Source organism: Manacus vitellinus, unplaced genomic scaffold (genome assembly GCF_001715985.3).
Source record: "Manacus vitellinus isolate BGI_N305 unplaced genomic scaffold, ASM171598v3 scaffold_5_pilon, whole genome shotgun sequence".
Classification (NCBI taxonomy): domain Eukaryota; kingdom Metazoa; phylum Chordata; class Aves; order Passeriformes; family Pipridae; genus Manacus; species Manacus vitellinus.
The window spans coordinates 749,996-777,917 of NW_021940682.1; the positions used below are offsets into that span (position 1 = coordinate 749,996).

The following is a 27,922-nucleotide window of genomic DNA, read 5'->3' on the forward strand; positions in this document are numbered from 1 at the left end:
AATTAATCTCTGAAGGAAGTATTGAGCTTTTTGGTACAGAAAGAACTTGACTGAATAAGTTGCAACCTAGCCATGGGTTCCCACCCTGCCCTGAGAGCTCAGCCTGTGAAGATGAAGGAGAAAGAGATACTGTAGAGTTGGGAACTGAAAATATCAGATATTACAGTTTTCACGGGGGTTAAAAAAATTCTAAGGAGCGGTGTAGTCTAATAAACAAAGAAGCAACTCTTAATGTAAGCTTCAACTTTTCCTTCTCATTAGTTACCGTGAATCTGTTTTGAAACAAGTACTTCTCCTGAGAGCTGGTTTGAAATTAATAAAAAGGAAAGGGTTTTTAGCTGTCAATGACTTAACATGCTCACGATATATGGAAAGAAGGTTAAATTGCTCCTTTCTCTCTACTACTAATAAAAGAAATATTGAAAATGAAATGCTGTAGCTTAGGAAGTGAAAAATGTCGGCCAAAACTACGGACATAGTGCTGAGAGCTGCTTATCATCTGGTACTTGCTGGAATGGGCATAATTGGAAAAGCTTAGTCAGTGCCAAGAATTATTCTGCAGTTGTAGGCTTTCAGAATATATTGCATTGAGGAATATATGATCCCGTTTCTGCAAGATAAAGGAGTCTTGGTTTAATAATATGTTTTTTGGGATTGAAATGACTTTGAGACTTTATTGGAAATCCTCTTGCCCTGACACTCTTTTCAGTCTCATCCTTCTTCTGCTCCACTTCACCTTCTGTCAGGAAAGAATGACAGGGGCTTTGTTCCTCGGGATGTAAGGAATGAAGTATCCAGAGCATCAGAAAGCACGTGGCAGAATCCAGCCTGTGCTGCAGAGAGACTGGTCTGATAATCAAGTGCCTGTGAACTATGTGGCTGACTGTGAATTGTAGTCTGAAATAATTGCTAGGATTTTATGTAAACTCTCTCAGGGAATACAAAATTCAACTTTATTGCAAATATAATATGAGTATCTTATGATCTTATGGGAAATGTGTGAAAGCAAAATAATTTATTTTACTTCAGCAGACTCTTTATTCTTGTCTTGCAGAATGCAGAACCTTTCCAAGTTACTGTCCGAGAAGACAATTGTATCATTGTCTCCCTGGAAGCATCTGATGTGGTGAGCTCGTCCTCTGTATATGTTGTGAAGATAGCTGGAGAATCCAAGAACTACTTTTTCCAGTTCGAAGAATTCAATAGCACTTTACCTGCCCCTGTTGTTTTTAATGCCAAATACCATGGCCTGTATTACATAGTAACTCTCTTGGTAGTGAACTCAAATATGGTTTCCAAGTCAGCAAGATCAATCACTGTGTTAACCAGTAAGTAACACCTTACTCTTTTTTTTCTTCTGTTTCTTGTCTTTTTGGGGGAAGGGGGTTGTTCCCCAGAACAGTTCTTCTTATGGAGAAGGTTGGGTGTGTTTGTGGGTTTTTTTCAGTAGGACCTGCTTGTGTGTAGGATGCATCCCTGTGTAAGAATAGTAGGGAAGATATCTTGAGAAGGTTTGAGTGAAAATTCACAAGATCTGGGCAAGAAGAAAGGAATACTTGTAGGTTTCCCCTGGCTGACCGTTCCTGAACACTGAGACGTAACGTGCTGAAATAGTGTGATGGATGAACCTCCTTTTCAGATTTTCATCCTAAATCCTTCGAACCAGGAGTTCTAAAAATCTAGTACAAGGCATGAAAAGTGTTGACTGACATTTCAATGTAAAGCACTCCTGTTACATGGTGAAGTTTATTCTGTTTTAAATGCTATAACAATGTTCTTTGATTGCTAATATGTTGAAGCAGTACTAAAAGTCACCAAAATGATGTGTTTCCAGCCAGTACAGCTGGAGGTTTTTGTGATGGAGACCATTTTTGTAGTAGCTTGTCTCTTACTACCTCCAGGTACATTGTTCATGGGGGAGATGTGGGATTTTGTTTGCTCTGTCATCATGCAGAGCAGCACAGATTTTCTGTGTGATTCCAGCTGTGTTTCTGGCTCCGAGATTGCTCCAGAACTGTTTGCATGTGCCAACGTGAAAACAAGTTGTAGAATATAAAATGATTTCTTCATCTGGAAAATGACAAAAAATTATTTGGATGGAGCAAGACCAATTTCCAGATTTTTGTTGTTGTTGTTGTTGCTAAATGGCACCTGGGAATCTATGGATGGTTTTAGTTGGTTTACAGCTGAGGAATGATTATGATTTTTTGTACCTCTGTTGTTTTTTCAATGAGGAAACATCATCTGCTGTGATAGCATTCAAAGCCTATTAAAGTAGACTCATATGTTATTGAGTGTGCCTGAAATTTAGGACTAACGAGATTTTACATCATCTATATATTCTTCAGCCTTTCTTTGTGTGCTAAAGTTGTGCAGTGATGAGGGCAACCATGAAGAGTACCATGGGAAAAATATCATGTTGTTGGGTAATGAAAGTCTAAAGGCATAAGTGCAAGAACAGCTGTGCATAGTGAACAACTTCAGGGTTTGTAGGCAGCCTGAATGTCCTCTTCTTTGACTGCTGTAACCTTGCATACAAAATAATAGTTCTAATCCAATTTCCTACTTTACATTTGTTTTCTTCAAAGAATATAATGGAAGCATCCAGTGTCACATGCAACTGAAAAAAAAAGAGCCTCAGTATGCATTTTTAGCGGGTTTTGAATGCTGCATTTGCAGCTGTGCAACAGGGCTCTGCTCTTTCATTCCCAGAGCCCAGAAAGGTCTCTGGTAGCAGGGAAAGTGTGATCCAAGATGACAGATGGTATACACACTTCTGTGGAATCTCTGAGGGAAGAAGGAAGCCAACCAAAGCCAGCCCCAGCCTTCCCATTTCTGGTTGAGGGGATTTCCTCAAGGTGTTCCTGAAGAAGCATGAGGCTGATGGCTCCAAGGGGCATATCCCTTGTCTCTCTCCCTCCTCCACATCTTGATGGTGTCCTTCCTGATGGAAAGGAGCCCACACATCTTTTCACCACCTGTCTTATGTGGGTGTGTGCTGGCAGCATCGTGGGGTTTCCTGCTGTGGCCTCTGCTGCTCACCCACGCCTTTGAAGGACCAATGATTTTGGCAGTCAACCAGCCCTGCCTGGGGAATCCACGTAACAAAAAGGGAACAACGGGTTTCTCTGGTTTTGTCTCGACAGAAAGACAACCAGATTCATGGAAAAGAAACCACATTCCTGCAGGCAGCATTGAAGGATGTTTTACTGAGCATTAAAAGTAAATTGTGAGCTTCGGGAGGGAAAGGGTCCAATCTCCTGCGTAATATTTTCTGTCGGGCAGAGTGATGAGTGCTGGCTCTCATGTAGCAGCCTCTGCTACTAAGACAGTTCATCTTTTGGAGCACAAGGCTACAGCAATGAAAGTAAATTTGGAATGAAAGGACAGTGTGGCAGGGTGGGATTTTTTAAGGCATTTCAGTACCTTTCAGCTTTTGAGAAGAGATCTTAAAACTCCTGTAGTGACCACTGGCTTCTCCTACAAAAATTCATGAGGTGATAGTTGGCTTGGGGTTTTATTTTCCTCTTATTGTTATTGTCCACTGCCTGTTTTACATGATTTTATGACTACTAATTAACTTGATGTTTTTTGGCAGACAGGATAGTTTCATATTTTATTTCATGCCTTATGCTCTCTCAGCCTGTTTAGCATTCTTGTTTTATTTTAACCATGCAAAGACATAGAACTAATTTATTCCATCTATATCTTACTCATGAAATAATGGCACATTGCAGCTAACTTCTATGACCAAATTAATTCCTGTTCTAAGTTCATTGATATCAGGAGAGCTTTACCAGTGGCAGATTGGCCCCATTCATTGCACTGGTACAGAATAAATCAACCAGGATAGCCAGTGATGCCAATGTGGTTATTCCCAAGGCTGTACTTCGATTTTCACAACAGTTTTCTGGGATGTTCTGATGTCTGCAAAGGAAACTGTGCAGGGAAATGCAGTCTTTCAACTTGGCCATATGCTGCAGATCTGAGCAGTGTGTATTCAAACTGAGCAGGTCAAAATGAGACCAAGGTCCTTCAAAGACACTGGCTACTTAGAAATTCGGTGAGAGTCATGAAAGACCTCTGCTTTCTGATGGTATATCTTGATGACATTTCCCTTCTCCTATTCACATCTCTCAGCAGTATGCTACATCTAAGCAAATTGGCAAGAAATGACTATGTCCCTTCACAGGTTGAAGCTTTTGAAGAGAAGACTCCATTTGAGTAAGAGAAGACTTGTATTACCCCTTAAAGGTTTCTGGCCAGAAAAGCTTTTAAAAGCTAACAAAATATATATTTATACATTATGTCTGTGCATATATAGATATATATGTGTAACTGTAAATACATATATGTGTGCATAAATATGGACATACAAAAATATAAAATAACATTATATAAATATACATATAACATAGAATTATAGTATTATTTAGGTTGGAAAAGACCTCTAAGATCAACGAGTTCAACCATTAACCTAACACTGCCCCACTAGCCCATGTCTCTTCACCAGTGCTGAGTACAGGAGCATGATCACTGCCCTAGTCCTGCTGGAAACACTATTTCTGATCCAAGCCAGGGTGCCATGTTTAGGATTGCCTCTCAACTGAAGTGAAGCATCTTGCACTTGGACTTGTTGAACTTCATAAAGTTCTTATGGGCCCACTTCTAGAACGTGTCCAGATCCGTCTGGAGGGCATCCCTTCATTCTGTTGTGTTGCTGCAGGCTTGCTGACGGTGGACTCAATCTCACTGTCTTATGTCATTGATAAAGGTCTTAAAGAGCTCCAGTCCCAAGGCAGAGCCCTGAGGGACAGCACTCATCACTGGCCTCCAGCTTTCTGGAAGTGTCTATCCAGCCAATTGCTTATCCACCAAATAGTCCACCATTCAAATCCATATCTCTTCAGTTTAGAGATAAGGATGTCATGTGAGACCATGCCAAAGGCCTTACAGAATTCTGTAGGTAGGTAGTACTGAGTCCAATGTGCTGAATACAGCTTCGCTGCAGAATCAGAAGAAAAAGTGCTATTTTGTGCTCAAATTCCATGTTACTGGTTTCCTATCTAAGAGCTGAAGGCATGCTCTCTGTTCGTATCATCCTTCTTATGTCGCAGGTCAGGAAGCAATGCAAGGATGTGGGCTGTGCTCAAGCTGACAAAACCCTTGGGCTCTGTCTCAGTTCAATGAGACTGAAGTGTTTTGCTAAGGAGGATGAGTTATGAGGAAGACCAAGCTCCTCTCTCTTAAGCGATTGTAAATCCGAAATTAAGGGGCTCCAACTGAGGAAGTATGGAGAAAGAAAAAGATAACAGCCCTTTGTCAAAGGATATATGTGTACTGGCAGAGCAACAAGGGAACACAAAAACAACTAAACAATAATCCTGCACCCAAAGTTCCCTACAAAGAAAAAACAGTTCAGTACTTTCCGCCTTTTGGCGCAATTCTAACCGCGGTCAGCAGGAGGTACTGTTGGGCTCTGGTAGTCACTGTGTGGGGCCCTGGTGTGCGGGAGAAGCTGAAAATGGGGATCTCTCCCCTCACCAAGAAGGGGAAGGGGAAAAGGGGAAAAGAAGGGCTTTTCCCACAGCCTCACACTGTCAGCAGCTGGCTCTGGCTGGGATTTCCCCGCCTTCGTAGAAGGGCACAAGCCACTGCCAGCATGGGAGCTGCCCCAAAGGTTCCTTCACAGAAGGGCCAAGCCTCTCCCATGAAATCTGAGCAAGTCCAGGCTGGGGGCAGAACAGGGCACAGGAAAATGAAAGCAAACCGGGGCCAGAAGCAGCCAGATGACCTGGCCGAAACCAAAATGAGCTTTGGAACCCCTTCACACAAACACCCTCCTGAGTCAGGGCAAAAGGGAAGTGCCTGCAGTTTCCCCAGGGGAGAACAAAAAAACCCTCACCATCTCTGTCCCCCCCAGGTCTTTTGAGGACCATCAGCTTGGAATGTGAGTCTGCTGGCTAGTTCTTTTGTGTGTGCCAATCACCCTAGCCGAACCACCCTCCCCCTCCCTCATTCAACATCTTTCTTTCACAGTGATGCAGGGGAAAGAAAAATTCCCCACTTGGTTTTTAGAACAAGTAAACCTATGACAGGTTCTGATAAGACGTATTGCAACAAATATCCTTTGCATTACAACAATCTGGACTACGAGACCTAAACAAGGAAACCCTATAGTTTGTGGTCTTTTGATTAACATGAGAAAACCCTGAAGAGACAAGCAGAACATAAATTTAGAAAAGGCCCAAATTAACATGGGAACCTCAAATGTTAGCATACCTACATGAATATATGACATGCACTCAAGGACATGATCCAAGACACTAAGGGCAAATTGTGCCTGGTCTTCTGTGATGGAGTGACTGCAATGGTCAACAGGGTAAGACTGACTGTTATCACCTTACCTACAGGAGAGAACCTGAAAGCCTGACTACCTTTTAAAGGTTCCTGTGATGATTTTCACAAGAATAGTCATGTGAATCACAACCGTCCTGTCCAGATTCCTATGAGTGCAATTGTATTGTGCCTATCAAAGTGACTTTCTTTCCAGTCTTCAGTCTGGACAGTGTTAGAAGTAGTTCTAGTATCTAACACAACTATTTCAAACCTGCTTTCCTATTCTCTTGGACCTTTGGCTTTTCAAGGAGAGTGAAGTAACTCCAAAATTTTTATTCATTTAGTGTGTTCCAAAATTTGAAGGAAAGTTCCACGTTATTGCTGATTGATTTCAAAGTAGTTTATGAGAGAAATAAAGAACATGTCTGGGAAATAAGTGACTGAAATTCTCACTCATCCTCTGTTTTTTATGGAGCCCTGTTTTATTCTTCCCAGGGTGACTCATACTCATATAGCCTCAATTTTTTTTTTTTAAATTCACAGTCAACTTTTCTTTTTGTTGTGAAGGCAAAAGAGTTTGTAGATTTGAAGGAATGGGGGAAGCAGTCAATTGAAAAGCTATGGTGTGCTGTAGGAAAAATGTATCTCTACTGGGAATTGGAGAAATCAAGATCTGAGGATCTCTGATGGTAATTGAGAGCAGCTCTGCCTGACTTTTATTTTAGCTGATGATTCGGAGGTTTGAGTGGTAAATGTCTCATTGTTTCAAAAGCTGATGATTCCTTACATACATCACTGTGAAATATATTCCCTTTAGGGAGAGTTCTGCCTCAGTGTCTTCTACAAAAAATATTCTCCTTAAGAGACCAGCAGGCCTGCTGCCTGGGACTCTGATCTCCAGCTCTCAGCAAGTAATTGGCATTAGACTTAGTTAATGCTCAGTTGTCCTTGTGCCAGATGCTGCAGGAAGTGATTCAGCAGGTTGAATCCTTTCCTCTGGCTTGTTAATGGATCAAAGTTGTTGAACTGGGAGCTTCAGAGGTTGGTTGCTTTTTCTTCCTCAAAGGATGACATGAAACATCTTTTAAAAGGCTGCTTATCTGTGGCAACCCTAATTTTGAAACGTGACTCAGAATAGCATCTAGGTCCATTAATACTCAGGATTCTCTAGCAAATAAATCATGTTATCCTCTTTTTAAGGTTAAAAAACCTCTCTATCACAATCAAAGAAACAGAAAGAACTGCAACCATATGATTTCCTGCTGTAATTTCCATTGTAAGGATGATCTAAATGACTGGCCTCAGTCTGTTCAAGAAAAATAGATATGCCTTTGCTCTTGTGATAATATTATTTTTTAGTTTTATATCACCTTTTTATTTATCATCCTATGTGGTCATGTAGAAATTACACTATATACCATCATTGTTCAGATTTTCACTTATGTTCCCTTCCATAAGCAATAGCACATGGTATCTCTTCTACCCATCATAACTTGAACATTATGTTCCCAAAGTATTAAAAAAACAGCTTTTTAACCTCAAAGGAGGTTTCTTTCAGCAAGAGGTAAAACAATCCTAAAGTTTACAGCGTAATGGAAGCTTTACCCTGGCTGTGACTTATTCCCACTGGTCATATAGATACATAAATAGTGTCATCCTGGGGAGAAAATTATATAAATCACAACTTCTTCATGTGAATAAGGGGGACTCCTGTGGGAGTTAGGTCACTCCATTAATGGGGCATCTTTTTTATAAAAGTCACAATATGGAGGTAAATAGTGATTAATCTGGGTGTGAGTGTGAGAAGCAAGAGAGTTGATCTCAGTCCCATTTCAGCTACCCATATGTAGTGCTTGCATCTCAGCTAGAACAATAATAAATCATTAATTTAATCTGTAGAGTGACACAACCTACAAATATTACAAACAAATTTATTAGGATTGAAATATAGTGCTTATTTTTAATGTAACCCCCAGCCACTCCTCCCCTTCCCCAAATTGCAAATATTGATGTGTCTGGCACAAATTGAATGCATTAATGGAGGATTTAGCATCCAGAATTTTCCAAGGCATTTGAGGAAGATGTTAGGTGCATTTATTATGCTACCTTGATTCTTGTGTAATGCAAGTTATGTACTAAATGCAAAATGCTGTAAGGTCCTGGAGAAACAGAGAAGCTGAATTTCCAATAAACAGATGAAATGGGAAAGGAGTTGCTACAGGAGCAGCAGATTCTGAGACACTAAGAAAAAAAAGGCAAATTTAGGTCTTGATCCTGCAAGCTTATCTGTGTGTGTAAAAATATAATCTGAAAGTCTAAAAATAAAGAGATTGTACATGAAGAAGTACCCTAAACAAGCTATTAGAGGGACACTGAAATGGTCTAGGTCCCTTCTGTAATATGACTTCAATGTAGTACAGAGTGTTTATAAAGACCTAAGTATCGTATTTCTCTGATTCTACAATTGCACCTTCTTTAGGTTATTTCTTGGGAACTACTGAAATCTGTAACAAGCTGGATCCTAAATACTGGAAAATGTAAAATTTAAAAGACCAGACTCTTTAATTATAAATACAGATAGTGAAGAGTGACATTTTACATATTCTTTAATTTTAATAACCCTAGGAGCAGTTAGTAAGTGAAAAACAGAACACGATGGTTATCTGCTGAGTGTTCTTTTAATTTCACAGTGTGCAAATAGCTTTTGATGTGAAGATTTGGTGCCAAAGGAAGTAAGATAATGGAAGAATCTTTAAATTGCATTATATTACTCATGCTACTCTGCTAACATCAGCCATGAGCAAGGAGAGGATAGCGAGTGGAAGATAACAACACGAAAAGAGAGTCTGTGGTGATTACCACTTAATTCAATTATTGGTTAATTAAATCAAAGCATCAGGAGGAAAAATCATTTGGATTAAAAAATGAATATAGCTTCCATCCTTTATTTGATTTGTTGTAGGAAGGAATAAATGGGGTAATTTAATCACTGACATAAGAGAGTTTCAGTAATTCTTTCGGAAACAAGACCTGAGATGTGAGTGAGACAGCAGAAGAAAGCCCAGGGCACACCCACTAACATGAAAGACGACTGCGTGTAAATGTTGTGCTGTTTAGAGGTGGTTACTGACATTTAAACTACTGTCATGTGCTGTGTGAGCTGTGATATGAACCCTCTGGTCGTGTGGATAGTCAGATCCACTATTTATTTTGGAATAAGCGATGGGAGGAGTCTTGGAAGAAAGAAGAGGCTTTGTTTCCTGTGATCTGCTTTACTCCTGTTTATTTCTAGGCTCTCGTGAAATGTCAGCAGGGTTTTCATAGATCCCATCACTGAAGTGCCTGTTTGTGTCTGTGAGATTGGGATTTTCTGTTTGTAAGTGGGTGATGTACAAATATACTGATATATACTGGATGAAGCTAATGAAGTGTCTTGGCCATGAGAAATAGTTTAAAAGTCCCACACCATTGCATTCCTATGCTCTGACAAAGTTAAATGTGACAACACGACTTACTGCTTAAGACTTGGTGAGAGATTCTGTTTGCATCTGTGGTTTCGTTCCCAGTTGTTTTTCTTCTCTGCTTCTCATCACACTGGAAACTTAATGCTGCAGTGAAAACACTGTGCTGGTCATTGGGATTTAGTTTTCTCTTACATTACAGTCTTGCTTTTCTATCTTTGATTAACCTGTTCCACCCTCTGTGGGGTAATTCCCCTTTTGATACTGATACTGATCTTCCCTTTCATCTGCTCTTTCTCTTACCCATCATGACTGTATGCTCTTTGGGGAAAAATATTTTAGTAGTTTTTCTCCAGGACAGAACTTTGAACTCAGATGGGTCCTCCAAGGCCATGCTAATCAACAGCCTGAGTTTTGCAGCCTGATCCCTACAGTGTGCAAGAACTAAATCAACATGCTGATCTTTGCAAGGATGTAGGCATAATTACATTAAGTATCTCTATGAAAATATGTTAGTATGACAAATTTCAACCAACAGTATAACCTTGTTTTGGATATCTCCTTGTCCCTCTTAACCAATGCATAGTTGGGTTGCTGTCATTTTTTTCTTGCTGAGGAGACCATCAAGCAAAAAAGTTTGGGGGGGGGGGGAAGTTGTGGGGTTTTTTGTTTTGCTTTGGTTTGGTTTTTTTTGTTTTGTTTTGTTTTGGGTTTTTTTCTTTTGGTGGCTAAAGAAGGATGAATAAAACTGTGACTCTCTTACTTTTAGCAACAGTCCAAACTCCCAGCTGCAGTGAATTGACATGGTTTTCCTTAGCTTGTGGAGCTACACTGGTCTAGATTCCACATCACAGGACACAGGGATGTTTTACTTACTTTTTGTAGCCTACCTGGCTCAGAGTTCAAAGCACTAAATTGTCAGTGCCTCACTTACCTCCTTTCTGTGCACAGGCTTTCCCTGTGTCCTCCAGTAAACCATTTTACTTCTCTGCACCTCAGTTCTTCATCTATTAAATAATGGTCATGGTTCTGCTATATTTTATAGAAGTTTGATGTGGATAAATATGTTGAAGATGGTGGTCTTCTCACACAGTAAGAATGGAGACTGTATAACTACCCATGAAATAATGTAATGTGTAGATAAAATAGAAAACCTTCATGCAGCTTCCTTTGGCCATTACACTGATAAGTTTCTCAGTTAATCTTAAAAGCTTACATTTATGCCAAAGTCACAAGCAATTTCAAGTGTTTTGTTGCTTTTCTCTCAGCACTTTTACATGATTGGCAAGTATTAAAGATGAAAATCTTTCTGAGGTGATGACTGTGAGTGCTCTAAATAATAAATGCTATATGTCAACCTTATTTTTTAGGGGAAATACAGCAATTTTTCTCTTAAAGCTTAAGTGTCAAGAACATAAATTACTTTGGGGGGAAGGTGGACACAGAAATGTTGGCTTTGACAACATCCCGAGTAGCTTTTCCCCGGACCTCTGTGAAGCCCTGAGGTAGCTTTAAGAGGGCTGTGCCATACCTAGCAAAATCATTTATTTCATTAATGATGTATATGTGTGATGAACTCAGTTTGCCTATTAATCTGTTTCTTTCCTCCTTTCTTTTCCTTTTGTTTGTATATCCTTTAGAACCCCTTCCTGTGAGCAATGTTTCTATCTATGATTACAAACCATCTCCAGAAACAGGAGTATTGTTTGAAATTCAGTACCCAGAGAAGTACAATGTTTTTACCAGGGTAAATATAAGCTATTGGGAAGGAAAAGACTACAGAACAATGCTGTACAAAGGTAGGAGAAAACTATTCCACTAAAACTGAATGCTATCTCTGCTGGAAACACTTTAAACAGTGGTCTTGGATGTGGTGTTGACATGTATTGTTTATAATGATTTATATTTCTGGTAATGTTTTATATAATAGTTTTTATATAATGAAGTAAGGGATGGGTCTTTGATTTGAGCTGGTATTTTCACTTGGGATTTTTAAACTTGCTTTTGTCCTAGTTCTAGTGGTATTTCCTTTCTTTTGGATTTTAGAGGAAGACTTGGTGGTCTGGATTTTTTTAATCAGTCTGAAATCAACCTGGGGAGGCATCCCCAATTTCTAGTGCTTCCAAATTAACATGTACACTAAAATCCAAAAAATAATTTCCACCATTTCTTTTTATCTTCCCCGCAATTCAAAAGAAAAGGAAAAATGAAAGAAAACCCAAATCTCATTAGGGAGGAGACAGATACATTTTTGCTTTCTAGATATGTTCATTGAAATCCCTGGATTTTTATGGCAGTTGAAAGCATTAAAAAAGATCCCAGTCTCTTCCCTCTGGCCAAGGTTTCCTGTCTGGTAAACAGCTGATAGGAAAGCTTTGGGATGCCACAGAGCAGGGAAACCCATTCAATATACCCGATTCTTGGCACAGGATCTAAAACTGGTTGTTCTGTATCATCATACAATGACACAGTGCTAATAGTACTATGCTGTATATTACTGTAGCATTCAGTATTGTCCCTAAGCTAATAAACCATGCTGGGTAATATAAATTTCAATCTTCTTAAAATAATCTAATCAAATGCAATCAATTTAACAGTCTAGACAGTCAGCCTAAACAATTTAAACAACCAATCTAACTACCTAAATGATCTAACAAGAGCAAATTCTGCTTTCTTTTTTCATTTTTTATAACTGAACTCCCTTTTGCCTGTATAGCTTCATCACAGCATCTGTCTGAGAGATGTAAATGTGACTGTCCTGTGGGAAGCACCCTGAGGGGCAAGAAAGACCCACATACTCTGTGGGCCCTAAAACCCCAAAGGTTTAACATTGCATAGTGGCAGTAAAATGCCTTTGAGGAATCCAGTATGTGCTGAATTGAATTTTAGGCACTGAATTAAGGCTCCCAGAACAGAAGACTTGTCGCTGTAAACTCTCTTTAAAATCAGCAGAGGGAGATAAGCACCTCCAGACAGAGGTCAGAAAATTTTGGCATCTCTTAGCTTCGATACAAATTGGGTCTAGAAGTCACATTTTCAATGCTTTGAAGTGTTGAAAGTTAGGAAGGGCAAATCTGGACCACAGCAGAAAATATAGGTGACCTCTTTCCAGAGAACAAAAGGGATACCAGCAGTAATTTTTATCTTCTACAGCTAATAGATGGTTCCAGGGGCTATAATGCTAAAGCTGCTGATAAACAAAAAAGTCAGCCTAAATTAAGAGATTCGCTAATCAGCTTGCACACTCCTTCCCATAGCCAAATAGCCCTGAGCAACTTTTCTTCAGGCCACACGTGCACTGACAGTGGATGTGAGCCGAGCCCTCAGTCCTGCAGCCTGTGCTCAGCTGCATGTGGATGCTCCTTTGAACATCTACCCTGAGCCTTGTGCCTCAGTCAGCAAAAGACCAAAGAGGCTTTTGCGTGCAGCAGTTAAAGGTCTGCAGGGACTGTCAGATGCTCTTTGAGATATTCAGTGTCATGGGGAACAGGTTGCCAGATTCAGTTCCCCTGCCTGTGAAAAGTAGTTCATGTTTCTTGTGCTGGGCTTTTTTGTCTTTTTTTTTTTTTTTTTTGGTAGCAAAGTGGCTTTGACAGCCAGGAAAATTTTTGGCAAACTGAATTGTTACAATTTCCCGTCTCAGAGCAGGCTGAGCAATGTTTAAACATCTGAAACACTGCCAGGTCAGCATGTGCAGTTGCATTATCAGAAAGTGAACATTTGATGCATTATCCTCTATTTTCCTTTCTTCTTTTCTCTTTAAACCTTTTGCAGATTTCTTTAAAGGTAAAACAGTTTTCAATCACTGGCTGCCAGGTATATGCTACAGTAACATCACCTTCCAGTTGGTATCAGAAGCAACCTTCAACAAGAGCACACTGGTGGAATACAGCGGGGTCCAGCACGAACCCAAACAGCACAGAACAGGTGAAGAAAATCATTCCATACCATTTCTTTCAACTCTTTATAGCAGCTTTTCTTTCTGTTGTGGGTAGGGGATTGACCCCACAGAGAGGAGGGTCTGTGCAGGAGCAGTCCTGGGAGCTGCTCCAGGCCAGGAGCCTGGGAGGAGAATGTTGTGGCTGTTCCATAGGGTTATGTGTACAAACAGTGCAAAGGGAAATTTGTGTGAGTGTTTCTGTTATAAAACTTGCTTTTTAGAAAATAAATTCTGCTTCACATGAGATATCCTAGGCCTTGTGCCAGGAATTAATTTTTAAGTCAAGGGAATGGCTGCACTGAGCATACTATTGATCTACCTCTATTGGCCTGTCTCCTTGTGCAGTGAATCATAGCTAAACTGTTAGAGAAGGCCTTCCTCATTGTGCAGTTTTCTGTCACAGAGAAGAATATTATAGTTGCCCCACTTGGTGGCCAGTTTGTGCCCTGAAGCATGAACTTTTAATTTCCAAGATACCAATATTGCGAAGGCTGAAAATTGCATTTGTTCAGGGTCCAGAACTAATTTAATTTGGTCCTGGGACAATGCCCAAAACTCTTCTGGTAATCTATTGGACCACAGACAGTTTTCAGGGTCCAAAGTGAAATGAACCAGTGTTAAAATCAAAAGGCCAAATCCACTGATGAATACACTGGTGTTGGTCCATTGCCTTGAACAGAACAAAGCCAACTGATGCCAGCTGAGTTCTGTCCTGAAGATCCTAAATATAGTTATCCAGATATTGGACCATAAGAATGCAACCAACAGGATCCCGTTTTTCTTTCCTGATGCCCTCCCATGCATCATTTTTCACATAAACTGCAATGAGAATATAGGATCTGGTTTTGTGTTAGTGGCTGTGGCTGGGACAGGGGAGGTGAACAAATTAGTGTGTTGTAAAGTGCCAGCATGAAAGGGGCCAGTCAAAATTATTTGCAGAGGCTACTCATGCTTGTCATGTGTAAGGAGAGGCAGACAAGCCACTACAGTGAGGCAGACAAAATGCTGTGTGATCCCCTCCTGGCACTTCTTTGCGTGCCAGAATCTTGTCTTCTGGAGACCAGACATCTTAAGATCAAGCTTTCACAAATATTAAAATTTAAACTGATGTTTAATGCTTGTGAAAAGGTGGCTGCTAAAAGCATATGCAAAGACCTACGGCAACGTGAAGGTCATTTTTTTTAAATATGAACCATGTCATATATTAGTTTTGCATATATTTTTCAATTCATTTCTACAGAGGTATTTTTTACCTTGATCAAGATCTTCCTGGAAGACACAATAAAGTAAATGAAGGTCCACTGTTAAAAAATCACACTCAGATAGCCTTGTTGCTGTAATAGCACTGAAGTCTGATTTACTGTGACTTCACATCTACTTTTCTTCCTGATATTCTTGAATCATGATTCTTCTGTGAAGTTATACTCAGCTTGATCCCACTATAATCACACCTTCTATATGTATTTGTAAGAGAAGGGAGAAAAATAAGAAGAACAAGTTCTTTCAGAGTATCCCTAGCTGCATTGTTTTTTTGCAAATATTATCTGTCTGGGGAATTAACACATGTTGAAGGTGCACACCAGACACATATTAAAAGGCTAACCCTTGCTTCTCTTTCAGTTCCTTACCCACCTCGAAACATTTCCGTTCAGATTGTGCCAATCAACAGAAACAACTGGGAAGAGCACAGCGGAAATTTTGCAGAAGAATCGTTTGTGGGACCACAAGAAGTCGTGAGGAAAGAAAAGCTTAGCCATTTTTCTGGCAACCCACCTGAAATTCCAGCAGCAAACACGTCTGCAGCCTGGTGGGAGCAGCGCTCGAACAGCACTGAGTACGAAACCACGTCGCAGCCGTTCTGGTGGTCTAACGAGGCTGAGTCATCAGAGGGTGAAGAGGAGTTTGTCAATGCAGTTGCCAGTGATTACGAGGCCAGTGATGCCAACAAGTCTGGGAGACCCACGCCAGAGCCCCCTCCCTTCCTTCCTGTGCAGATGGTGCTGACCTGGTTACCCCCCAAGCCGCCTACTGCATTTGATGGTTTCCATATTAATATTGAAAGGGAAGGTAAAGCAGAGCCTTAAACCCTTCTCATACCTCTTGTCTCCAATTCCATTGATGGATTGTCTCTGTAAACTAGTAATTCTCTATTAATTATCTAGTACTGTACTTCAGAGGGCTTTGTTAGATCCCCTGTATTTCTTGAGAAGTTTCTTGCATTGAATAGCATCTAGTTCTGGCTGGACATCATAAAAGTAGGGCAGGAGAGGTAAATCACAGTTTGCAGTTCTCTTTTGTTAAACAACTTTTATACTGTTGTACATACCATCTCACTGTTTACACTGTAGATTTTGTAAACCCATTCTGGTTATAAAAAGAAGGAGAAATGAGCTGATAGAAATTTGAGACAAAGAAGGTGCATTATACCATAGACTGTCACTGAGAAAGGTTCTCAGGGAGAGCTGGACTGGAGGGGACATGCAGAAAAGGTAGTCTCAGTTCAGATCAGCAGTTGTCACAGTTTACAGCTACCAAACATTCTTCTGACCACAAAGAGACTGGTAACAAATGAGGAGATTTTTTTAAGAGATGGGGATACAAAAAATTACCATGTTGCTCGAAGATTTTCTGGTTTAAAATCTATTTTATCCCAATGAATTTTATTTTCTGGCAGTTTTCACAAGCCTTTCCATGCTGAGGGAAAATTCTTTTTTATTTCAGAATAAGAATGCGATAGGTGGAAAAAGGGAAGCTCCTTTTCTCTCATGGTGTGATTTTTATCACTAGCTCCGTCATGACAACCCTATTTTATCATGCCTTCCACAGAATGAAAATTTGGCCTGGGTTAATTGTTACTCTGCTCCTATACTGCAAAATTTGTCATTAATTACTCTTGTGCTGATGTCAAAAAATGGAACTATCAATGTAAATCCAGTTCTTTTGGATACCTTTTAATCTCATGGCAGAAAAAACATTAACATTATGTAAATAATCTTCTTAGACTCTGGAGCCTTTCAAATTTCAATTAATCCACACTTTTTTTCCCCTCCTGCTTTAGAGAACTCAATGGAATTTTTGACAGTAAGTGAGGACACTCACAAATTTGTTGCTGAACTGAAAGAACCAGGAAAATACAAGTTGTCTGTAACAACATTTAGCTCCTCTGGCTCTTGTGAAGTTCGTGGAAGTCAATCAGCAAAAACACTTAGCTTTTACATCAGTAAGTACCTCAACAGTCCCACCTTTTTCTTCCAGAATAGCATAACTGTAATGTAGAGTTTGACCACTGTGGCATCTTTGGCATCTGGTGAAGGATCAGAAGAGTTTGGTCTTCTGTAATTCCCCATGCCAGTGAAGGAAATATAATGGAAATATGTTATATATTTTATCCTGTCCAGATGGGCCTTCATTCTGTCATCTTAGCAGACCTAAGAACTGAAAGCAGGGGATGTGATGGAGTCACTGCCTGGGGTTCAGAAGTGGCTCACTGAAAAAAAATAACCCTTTCTCATCTTTCAAAATGAGGATTTAATTCCAAGAAATAATTGGTGGTTGTAGAGAGTCTTGGTAATATTTAACTTCCCTACTCTTGGAGTATGCTGTATGTACTAGGTTAGGGATGAAGGGCAGCTCAGGCTGAGAGTGTGGGAATTGCACAATTAAACACTGAACTCTGAAATTGCATGGTCTTTGAGAAAATATGGAGTAAATCACAGTAGGTGAAGCAGTTCAGCCTGCTAAATTTAAAGAAGTAAAAGTCATTTATTATTTCCCTGTAGAACCCCAGAGTTTCTTAACTGGTGATTTAGTAAAAGGCAAAGTAATAATAAACTACTGTGTAAACTAATACCTTGACTGACAATTAGATCAGCAAGCGAGACAGGTGTTGGTGAATTCAGCTCATTATCCTCCTGATGGCTGTGGTCACCTTTGTACCTTTTTCTACAAAAGGAAATAGATATACACTATAGAATGCCCATACAATGAGAAAGGGGAATACTTGAAGGAGTACACAGTTTTACTTGTGGGAAGACCCTGTCTCCCCAAATCATGAATGCTGCAACAAGACACAGTAGCTAAAACTGACAGAAAAATTCATATTAAAAGGAAGTGCACTCAAGCACTTAAGTACATTACGAATAAAGATTGTGTCTTTAGTAGCTCCTAACATTTACAAATACTATTTAGACTTAAATTTATAATAATGCTTGACTGCACCAAACAATTCCACTATCACTAGTATTTTTTTAACAACTTTATAGTAGAAAGAAACAGTAACTGAAAAACAAAGAAAAAAGAGGAAGCAGCAGATGAGAGAAAGTGTCTCTGCTGCTATAATTTCACTGTTTTCTGGTTTTCTTTAGGAGTAGTTATTAGCTTCATTGTATGAAAAGCATTAAAGTGTGCATATATGTAGCACTGCTATTACTGTCAAACATAATTCAATTTTACAAGGTGTGACTTATTTTGGTCAAGCAATATGCACTTCAGGGTCCTCCATCAAGTGTTCTCCCTGTGGACAGAGACCTGAGAGAAATGAGGACATACTAATCCACAGTGGAGGGGTGTGGATGGCAAAATAAAGGATGAACTTGAATCTCATTGGGTATAAGTATTAAGATGTTACAGGAATCTAAAATATTTCAATTTTACATATAACACATGAGAACATTTGGGGTTTGGGGTTTCGTCTGTTAGTTTTGCAGGCTTTTAGAACCAGATGAGGATTCTTGAGAGTTTTCTTATTTATTCTGTTGAACGCGAGATCCTTAGTATTTTAGATAGATTTTTTTTTAATGTATTTCTGGTAAAATGCCAAATCAGAGATGTGTACAAGTAGTCTTACATTGAAATTGCTTTTCTATTCCTCTTTGTAAGTTTGAGAAGGTAGGTACTTTGTGTGGGGACTACAACTCTGGGTCATGACATGTAGTATCTCCAATTCCAATCTCCAATCTCCAATCTGAATTCCCTTAATGGCAGTTCTGAAACTGTTTCTGAATGGTAAGAGCTACTTGTGCATCCACTGGCTCCAGAGACTAATCTAATGATCAAATTCCTCTTTTTTACCTGCATGGGTGTGGGTCTGCTGCCGTGAATAAATTTTGCCCATAGCTTCAGTCTTATCTTATCCTTGTAGCATTCAGTCAGTGAATCATCCTGTCAAAGTATTGGCTTGTGTTACACAACATTTTTGTTGTACCCAGATAGCAGTATGGATTGCCAAATCTTATAGGCTGGTCTCACACCACGTTCTTGCTCTGACAGTTGTTTTATTTTTATCAATAAACGTAAATTGCCATTAGAATTGCACGGAGGGAGGAATGTCAAGGAGAGAGCTGTCACAGGCATCACTTAAAAGTGACAAGAAAACTAACTATTTTCACAAAATCTGAAATTTTGACCAAGTCTAGCTGAAGTTATTTTCCAAACTGCTATTTTATCTATAAAGCCGCATTGTCTAGCAAGTGCTTCAAAAAGTCTGATGGAGAATGAGATTCTCCGCTGTGGTGACCTCTGTGAATTTGATTTTCACGCTTCAAGGCTCAATAGTATGCTTGGAGGGTATGTTAGTATGTGGAGAGGCGAAAAATTTTGTGTGCTTATCCTTTAATATTGGTCAATGATCTGTACATTATTGCCTATCGCTGCTTTTAAACATTCCCTTGAAGCAAATCTGATATTGCTGGGTGGTTTCTGGTAGGCAGTAGGGAATACTGCAATCTGAATTTCCAGACAGTCACATTTCTTTTGTCATCTGCTCTGCTACAGGTAAAATAACTCAAGCCACAGACTGCTTCCCAGGGGCTCCCACCTTGGCTGCCTAAGGGCTGTGGAGGTGGACAACTGTGAGTCCAGCCTCCCTCACTAGCAATAAATAATTCCGTGAAGGAAGGGTGTTTTAACATATGTGCCTCAAATGGATAGAGTGGCTTGCTCACATATGCTTTTGGGACATGTCCCAGGTCCCACAGGTGAATGGATAGAGGAGCTCACTGAAAAGCCCCAGCATGTGACCGTGACAGTGCTGAGCTCCACTACTGCCCTGACATCCTGGACAGCATCACACGAGGGCGGCGGCAACAACACCATTGTGTCTGTGCTCTCCCTGACCTGTCAGAAGCAAAAGGAAAGTCAAAGGCTTGAAAAACACTACTGCACTGAGGTAAGGAGAAGAAGCTGCAGCCTTTTCAAATCCAGGAAAAAAATTTCCCACAGTCCTGCTGTTTGGAATCATCGTGCCCCAGGGCTCTGTCAGGCTCAGGGCTGCAGAGTAGGGGAGAGCACAGCATTTAGGAACAGAAGAGTGCAATACACCACAGTATTGTTAAAACAGGGTTTCTGTTGTACTGACTGTGACCAATCCTTTCTTCAGGCTTATGAGTTATGGTGTACCCTTTGAGACATTTTTGTGGCAGTAGGCAAAATGGTGCCATACCATAATAGTGCTTGGGCAGGTACCGTAATCCATTTGTATTAAGTGGAGTTCTCACATGCATTATTATAATCAAATTAGCATAAATTATTTCTTAGCTATCCTATATATGAATACAGAACCTGACTGTAAACTTTCTGGAAGTTTAGAGATGATCAGAAGTCAGCTTTTCTTTTCATCCATAGGAAAAGATGTCAGCACTGGGAAGTAAATAGAAATTCAGGCCACCTGTGATTTGGATGGATCACAGTTCTTTCTTGCTGCTGTGTGGGACATGTTTATAATCATCAAAAATCCTGAACCCCCAAACATGCCAGTTTTCTGTTGCTTGAAGCCCTTAGTGAGGGCAACCCCACATCAGATTCTGTGTCTATGATGGGTCAGTGGCGAGTGGCTTCAGTGAGAGAGAGGTTTCAGCCCACATCTCAGTAACCTTACCAAGGTGTTGATAAGGCCATTTTCTGAGCAGTGCCATGATTTCTGTCTGGCTCCCTAAATATGTGTGATGATGGAGTCTGCAAAGGACTGCAGTGCTGCCCCTGCTGCACCCTCTGCTCACCCATGAGAATGGAAGGAGACCACTAGCACTCCCCATAAATCTCCGTCTCCTTCAACTCTCTGATTAGGACTGCAAGGGAATTAATATGAGAGTCTGTGTCCCTTAAAAATGTCCTTTAAAATGAATCTCTATCAAAAATTTTGAGTTTTATTTCAAGAATGGCTGTGAACTTAAAGGGTTTGGAAGTGTCTTTTCATGACAGTTTGAGAATTGTTTTTCAGAATCAGCTTGTAATCTCAAGTTCTTTATTAAAAGTCCAGTCATGTAAATGGGAAGCAAAACAATATGGGAGGTGATTAAAAACCACAGGTCACAAGTATATACATTTATGATTTAAGTAATTACTACAGGATTCATCTACAAACTCAAAAATAAGTACCTAATATGTGAATAAACAAGATATCTGTAAAAGTAAACGTGTGTTTATTGCCAGTAGGTAGAAAGGTCTAACTGCAGTTACTTGTTTCTTTCTACCATTACAAATTTTTTTTTATCAAATTCTGCCAGTTTTTATACATATATACCTGCTTATTATAGCTGCTGGTTTGAATTCTTCTTGATGAGCTGAAAAGGGGCAAAATGCAGTGCCAAGTTCTATCCCTTCTAACGTGGTGCATGATTTAAAAGTGATTTAGCTTTCCAAAGCAGCTGGTAAAGTCAAATTCTGTTCCTCACTAAATCTGTGCTGGCACTGATACATTCATGTGCTTTGCAGTAAACCACCAGTGCAGAGGTGGCTGTGATACAGACTTCGGAAAGGTTGTGAAGAAAATATTAGGAGGAAATACCAGCCTGCAGCTCGAGAAGGAATGTGTGAAGGCTTTTCCTCAAAGCTGTTCTGTGCATTTGCTGTTAGTGGAGTCTTCAGGAGATAAGATTTTTTGCATTGTATCAGACCAGGAGTCACTTGGTCAGGCATTCTGCTTCCAGCTCTGACTGAAACCTGGTGTGGCACAGCAGAAATTTTAATGGTGATGTTCAAACTTGTAAAGAAAAAAACACAATGCCCCTTAGTCACATTTTTTAATGCCGTGGAGGGGAGAATGACAGAGAATAATTCCTCTCTGATTTCACTGTGGAGTCACTTACTACATGCATTCAGAAGACAGCTTTTCCCATAATGCTGCCTTCAGCTCACATAGCTGCATTGGATGATGGATGAAAAGCCTCAGGCTTTGATTGAAAACACATGGTCTAAATGCTCCAGCCTGAATAATATCACCTGAAAATTAATAATGTAGCCTGAATATTTTAATAAACTTTGACAGCAGGAGAGAGTGGGTCTACAGTGTGATAGCTGACCTTATGCAGCCAGGCAAGTGCGATTCTCTGAGTCAGATTATTTGTCAAGTCAGTCCTGACCACTTTCACAGTTTTGCCATTTTGGACTCAATGAACAGATTTTTTCTGTCGATGCCAGTGTGTTCGGATTCATGCCTTCTGTAACTGGAGTCATTCGAGTACAGTCTCAATATTCTTCTAATTAACCAAGTAAATACTTCATATCTGATGTGTTCCCCTCCTATTAGGTGAATTCCAGCAGCAGCCTCATTGAAAATCTTGTTCCTGGTGCCCAGTACCAAGTTGTGGTCTACTTACGGAAAGGACCATTGGTGGGACCACCTTCTGACCCCGTTACATTTTCCATTGGTAATCCCTGCACCTACTGTTTGAAAAGTGTTTGAGTTTGTTTTCAAATATGTGTAGTATATTCATGAAGTCCAAAATCCCATGAGGGAGTAAAAAATTGTCATGTTGGTTATTTCAAGTCTAATGAACACTTCCTGAGAATATTTTTCTTGTGTTGCCTAGCCCATTACTGAGGTGGTGAAAATACTCCTTCAGTGGAGGGAAGATATTTCACATTTAAATGTTATTACCAAAATTAAATAGAGATAAGTTATGGACAGGAATCATACAGAGAGTGCCCTGTGGAAAGAACTGCCTTCACCCTTGGACACTTGAATATATGTTTGTCTCTAGTGGTGCTCGTTTTTGATGCAAAGAGAAAGAGATTCAGTGTACAGAGTTACTTTTGCAGAGAAACGTTCAACCTGAGTCACCCAGCTTCTGCTTTTGACAAATAGTCTGCCCAGTGGAAGAGCAGGTGTATTTTTAAGTCTGCATCCTCTCTGTGATGTAGAGAAGAAAGTGAAAAAGAAGTCAACCTTTTAACAGCTAAATGAATATGATGAGGGCCTTTTCATTCTAGGCAATATCCTTGTATATTTTCATAAGTTGAGTAAAAATTTGAAAAGTATGGTATATTTCAGTAAAGTAAAAAGGTAGTAAGTAAACATATATTTAGTTATTATTGACGTTTCTCTCTTTGGACAATTTTTATAAATGCTTTTGATTTTCTTTCTCACTGTAGTTAAAGAATTCTATTTTTATTTGAGAAAGTAAAATCATGTAGTCCCAAAGTAAATTCCTTAATTTTCTCCCCTTTTTTATGGACTCAATTCCATAAAAGTTTCTTACTAAACTCAAAATGGCAATCAGTTTCTAAACAGAACATCTCATAGGTTTATTATTATAAAGAGGACATTTTTATGCACTAACACAACAGTCGTATGAGTTTTCATTTCATAAAAGGATATTGAATTTGATATTAAAATAATAGAACTGCAAAAAAAAATTGTTCTGTGATATTATCAGCGGTGGTTAATGATGACTGAAATTCAAATAAGATAAAATCCACTTTAAAAAGTGCTCAATTCTCCCCATGTTTAGCCTAACGCTCACTTTCACTGTGTGAGTATTAGCACTTTAGAGAAAGCAAAGAAAAGGCATAGTAAATGATTTATAAAGGTAAAGGCAATCATGTGTTAGCATGGGTTGAAGCAATCTGGGTGCTGGTCTCGGTTCTGACCCAGTGTGCAATAGCTGGGGCTCTGCAACCCTTGTGAATTATAGCAAAGTACTTACTTAAGTAGCCTCAGTTAAGTCATGAAGAGTAATTGCTTTCCAGACCAGTATAGGTTGCAGAAGTTGACCCTTATGTGACATTTTTTCAAATCACTTGACTCCTCTTTCTCAGTGTCACCACCTGTGAGGCAAGAATAGCAATACATGACAGAACCTTTAGGTTCCCCAGGGAAGGAGCGCTAGAGATAAAAAATGTTATTTCTTATGGTGTCATGGCTTTTGATGCTTTTGTTTTTGAGCATCTTGAAATATCTCCTAAGCACCCTGATTTTCAAAGTAAAATGGAACTCTCATTTATGAAAAAGCAAGCCCCGTGCCTTATCTCAAGCTAAGCAGCCAACACCAAGTGGTCTGTAGACATTTCTGAAAAAGTGGTCTTAAACTGGAGAACAAATGCTTAAAAAATGATATTCAACTATGTCAAGGAAGCTCTTGGGAATTAAGGTAAGGAACAAACCAGAAATAGGTAGAACTTGATTAAGGAAAGGTACTGTTTTAAAATAAAGTGCAACTGATAACACATGCACGTTACTAATGATAATTTCTGGTTTATAGTGCCCACTGGAATAAAGGATCTGACACTTTACCCTTTGGGACCTACTGCTGTGGTTTTGAGCTGGAACAGACCTTTCCTTGGGGTGTTCAGGAAATACGTTGTAGAAATGTTTTACTTCAACCCATCAACAATGACCTCTGAGTGGACAACCTACTACGAAATAGCAGCAACCGTCTCCTTAACTGCCTCTGTGGTAAAGTGACCATTCCTGACTATTGCTTTGCCCTGCCTGTGTGGTCCTGGCACCCGGTGACACTTCTTTGCCCAGCCTTTTCCCCATGAATTACGTACATTTGCCTTTAAGCCTGGCACAATTTTTCCAAGCAAAGCAGAGAAAATGGCCCATATGCCAGGGGCATTTTCTGTTCTGAAGTGAGGGAGTGCCAGCTGAAGCGTGCTCGGTTTCTAGCAGTGATGAGGCAGGAGATAAGCCTCTTTTTTTTGTTGTTCAGCAAGTCCAGAGACGGGTTCGGTTTGTGGGTCAGTTTGTCAGTCAAGGCTTTAAAAGTTCCATCATCTCCTTGGGGAGTGTTGTCCAAAACCTTATCTGCATAATTAATATTGCTAATATGGATTTGGGGCTTGTGGGCTAGTCTTACAGTGTGCCATCTGGAAGGCTTAGATGCAGAGATGTTTTTGTGAAAATAGCCTTCATGTTTCTAAAGCTAAAAAGACTTATGCCAGGGTTTTAACCAGCTGTACACTGGTCTCTCTAAGAAAACCCAAACGTATATATTCACAGGCATCTTTGCAGATATGAAGTGAAATTTTCATCCTCTTTTCCATTATTTCCTAGACAAGGTGAACAGATTTTATTCAGACTTTGTTGTAATGCAAGACAGAAAGCAATTTTAGCTGAAATTAGTAGTTCAGAAAGTTATGAGTATGCAAAAAGGGTAGCAATAACTTTTGCTGCTGGTGAGAGCCACAGTGATTTACTGTAATTGATTTGCATAATACCATTTGTGGAGTCATTTTGGCTGCAGTGCCTTAACTGTAATTGGGTATGTGACAATAAATCTCCAGGGAAATTAAAAACAAAAATAACTTACCAAATGAGTAATTAATATCTGGTAATCATGACTCAGCACAAATAGACTAATAACTGAGTGATCTGGGTCATCTAAGAAGCAAAGCTATCATCCAGAGTTAATGTGGTTCATTAGGAAATGAGATGATGTTGCCCCTTACTGTTGCAAATCCTGCTCAAGGAAGCCTTTGTCTGGATTTCAGTCTGAAATTTGACAGCATGTTACCTCAGCTAAAGTGAGCATTTCTTAAAGAATAATTTTAAAGAGTAAGCTTGAATTAGGAAAAGAATGTCTCCCTGTCCCTCTGTTATGGCATTTAACATACAGGTAGGGACTGGTGAATTTTTGTTTGGGTTCTCTAGTGGTGCTCCAGAATCCCACCATGTCCCAAAACTTTCCCAATGATCTGTGAGTGGTGTATTCTGGAGCAACAGTGAGAAGGCAGGGGAAACAAAATCCAACCACTTGAATCATCAAATATTATTTCCTGAAGTCCTAAGAGTTGGTGAGAGCCTTTGGAACTGAATTTGTCTTTTTAGTCTGTTTAGTTACTTCATTAATTTTGTGCTCTGCAACTTATTTTAAAGTTGTCAAAGTGATGCTGGTATTTTAAATATTACACCAGGGCATGTCAGAAGAAGTCCAAGCAACTTCAAGATTTTGGTGTCAATTTGGATACAGCTTTTCCCAAAAATCATAAAGATAGATCACAAACCCTATATTTGCATTGTCTTGTAGTATCTGGAGAAAAAAAAAAGGCCACTGCAAACAACAGAGATCTGTAAAAATAGCAATTATTTCCACTTTGTTGATAAATGTCCATTATTTCCAATTTGCTTTTATTTTGAATTTTAAAAAATATCATGAGGCTTCTCGTTTAAACATAAAAATTAAGTATTTGAAGTGTTTTGTGCTGTCAATGGAAGTACTTGAATTTAACCTAAATATTACATGTGATATTATAATATAACATATATTGCATTTTATACTTCATTTATATCTCATTTATATTTGCATGTCTAATGTATGTCTCTTAAGTAATTTATGTTTCATTCGTATTTCATTTATAACAAATGATAATGGAAAGTGAAAAACACTTCAAAAATTGGGAAAAAATTCATCTTTTAAAGTAACAATATTTGAGTCAAAAACATGGTTTCTAATTTATTCTCAAAACATATTTAATCAAAATAAAAAAGTTAAATATTTTGCCTTCATCACATCAGAATTTCGTGATGGATGATTGCCCTGTGGGTATTGTTTTTCCCACCTTGGAAATCAATTAGAGGTTCCCATGAGCAGCAGAGCCATCACAACTATGTTTGCTCTCCCTGCACAGATTTTTTAATAAATTGAAAGGCCAAATTCCAGGGATTTTGACCGAAGTAAGGTATAGAAGCTCAGTAAAATGAGTGTGGGCACCAGATTTATAAATATCGTTGTATTTCTCAAGTCACACCTCATGCTGGTGGATTTTCTCCTCAGCTGCTCTTTGTCTTTTGTCTCCTCACAGAGAATAGCCAACCTGCTGCCTGCTTGGTATTACAATTTCCGGGTCACCATGGTGACCTGGGGGGACCCAGAGCTGAGCTGCTGTGACAGTTCCACCATCAGCTTCATAACAGGTAAGCAGCCAGCTGGAAAAAACTCTGGGAGTGCTCCTGGGAGCAGAAGAGCAGAGAGAGTCTGGCTTGGGTGTTGTGCTTCACCTACAGATAGCTGCAAGTTAGGATATTTATCTACCAAGTGGTTTTTGGTTTGGTTTGGGTTTGGGGTTTTTTTTTTTACTTTATTATTTTATTTTTAAGGAGGGCTCTGAGGACTGCTTTAAATGGATATATATATAAAATTTTCCTATGCCAAGCACAGTGCTTGGTTACTCTGTTCCAGTCTTCCAGTCAGCTGAACCCATGGCTCCAGTGAGGGCCAGTGGTCCTGCTCATCTTTTACCACACCATATACTTGACACATGGAGAAGTAATAGGTAAATAGGTAAACCTGAATTCTTAGGTTTCCTAATATTATGAAACACTCTTCTGTATGTTTACTGGCAAGTCATTAGTAATCTGGATTCTCAGCTGCAGTAAATTGATATAACCACATGGATTTCCCTCTTCCAATGGAGATCACTCATGTATTTGACACACTCTGGCATCTCTTGTTAGATTCTTTGGGTTTGAATCTTCAGTATTTCCTACAGATCAGCCATTGAGGGACTGGCATAAAACAGGTCCTCTTAGCACCTTGCCACATGTTCCTAGCATCCAGGCTGGTTAGGTCAAAATCAGAGTTTCCCATTGAATCATTTTGCTTTTATGTGCCACTGTTTAGTTCACTTTGCAGAAGTATAGGTGAGAAAAATCAGGCTATAATGTCCCAGCCACTCACTCCAAAGCAGATACTACCCTAGTCCCAGATTTTCTGTTTGTGAGAGACTGAAAGAATGTACCTGAGGAAGTAACTGAATAAGAACCATTTGCAATTATATTCAATACAGTGCCTGTGCCTGACAGAGCCACAATAGAAAGTTTATCAGTGGGTTAAGTCATAGCTCCACTGAAGCCAACAGAAACCTTCCCATACTGAGATGTCTGATCCTAACCTACAGTGCAGACAAATTCTGGCACTTTTCCAGTGTATCAGAAACTCATAACACCCACCACAGACTCGTA

General features: G+C 39.5%; 1 protein-coding gene across 1 annotated transcript in view; it reads left to right on the forward strand.

Annotated features, from left to right (window-relative positions):
• The first annotated feature begins 454 nt into the window (after nucleotides 1–454).
• Nucleotides 455–27,922, forward strand: part of PTPRO (protein tyrosine phosphatase receptor type O) — a 68,289-nt gene continuing 40,821 nt past the window's right edge. The window contains exons 1-10 of the mRNA XM_008919827.3: nucleotides 455–537; nucleotides 1,030–1,328; nucleotides 11,441–11,599; nucleotides 13,575–13,727; nucleotides 15,361–15,807; nucleotides 16,799–16,960; nucleotides 19,707–19,906; nucleotides 22,265–22,385; nucleotides 24,219–24,412; nucleotides 26,764–26,875. Coding sequence (XP_008918075.3) covers nucleotides 455–537; nucleotides 1,030–1,328; nucleotides 11,441–11,599; nucleotides 13,575–13,727; nucleotides 15,361–15,807; nucleotides 16,799–16,960; nucleotides 19,707–19,906; nucleotides 22,265–22,385; nucleotides 24,219–24,412; nucleotides 26,764–26,875 — 1,930 coding nt within the window. The remainder of the gene's footprint in view (nucleotides 538–1,029; nucleotides 1,329–11,440; nucleotides 11,600–13,574; nucleotides 13,728–15,360; nucleotides 15,808–16,798; nucleotides 16,961–19,706; nucleotides 19,907–22,264; nucleotides 22,386–24,218; nucleotides 24,413–26,763; nucleotides 26,876–27,922) is intronic.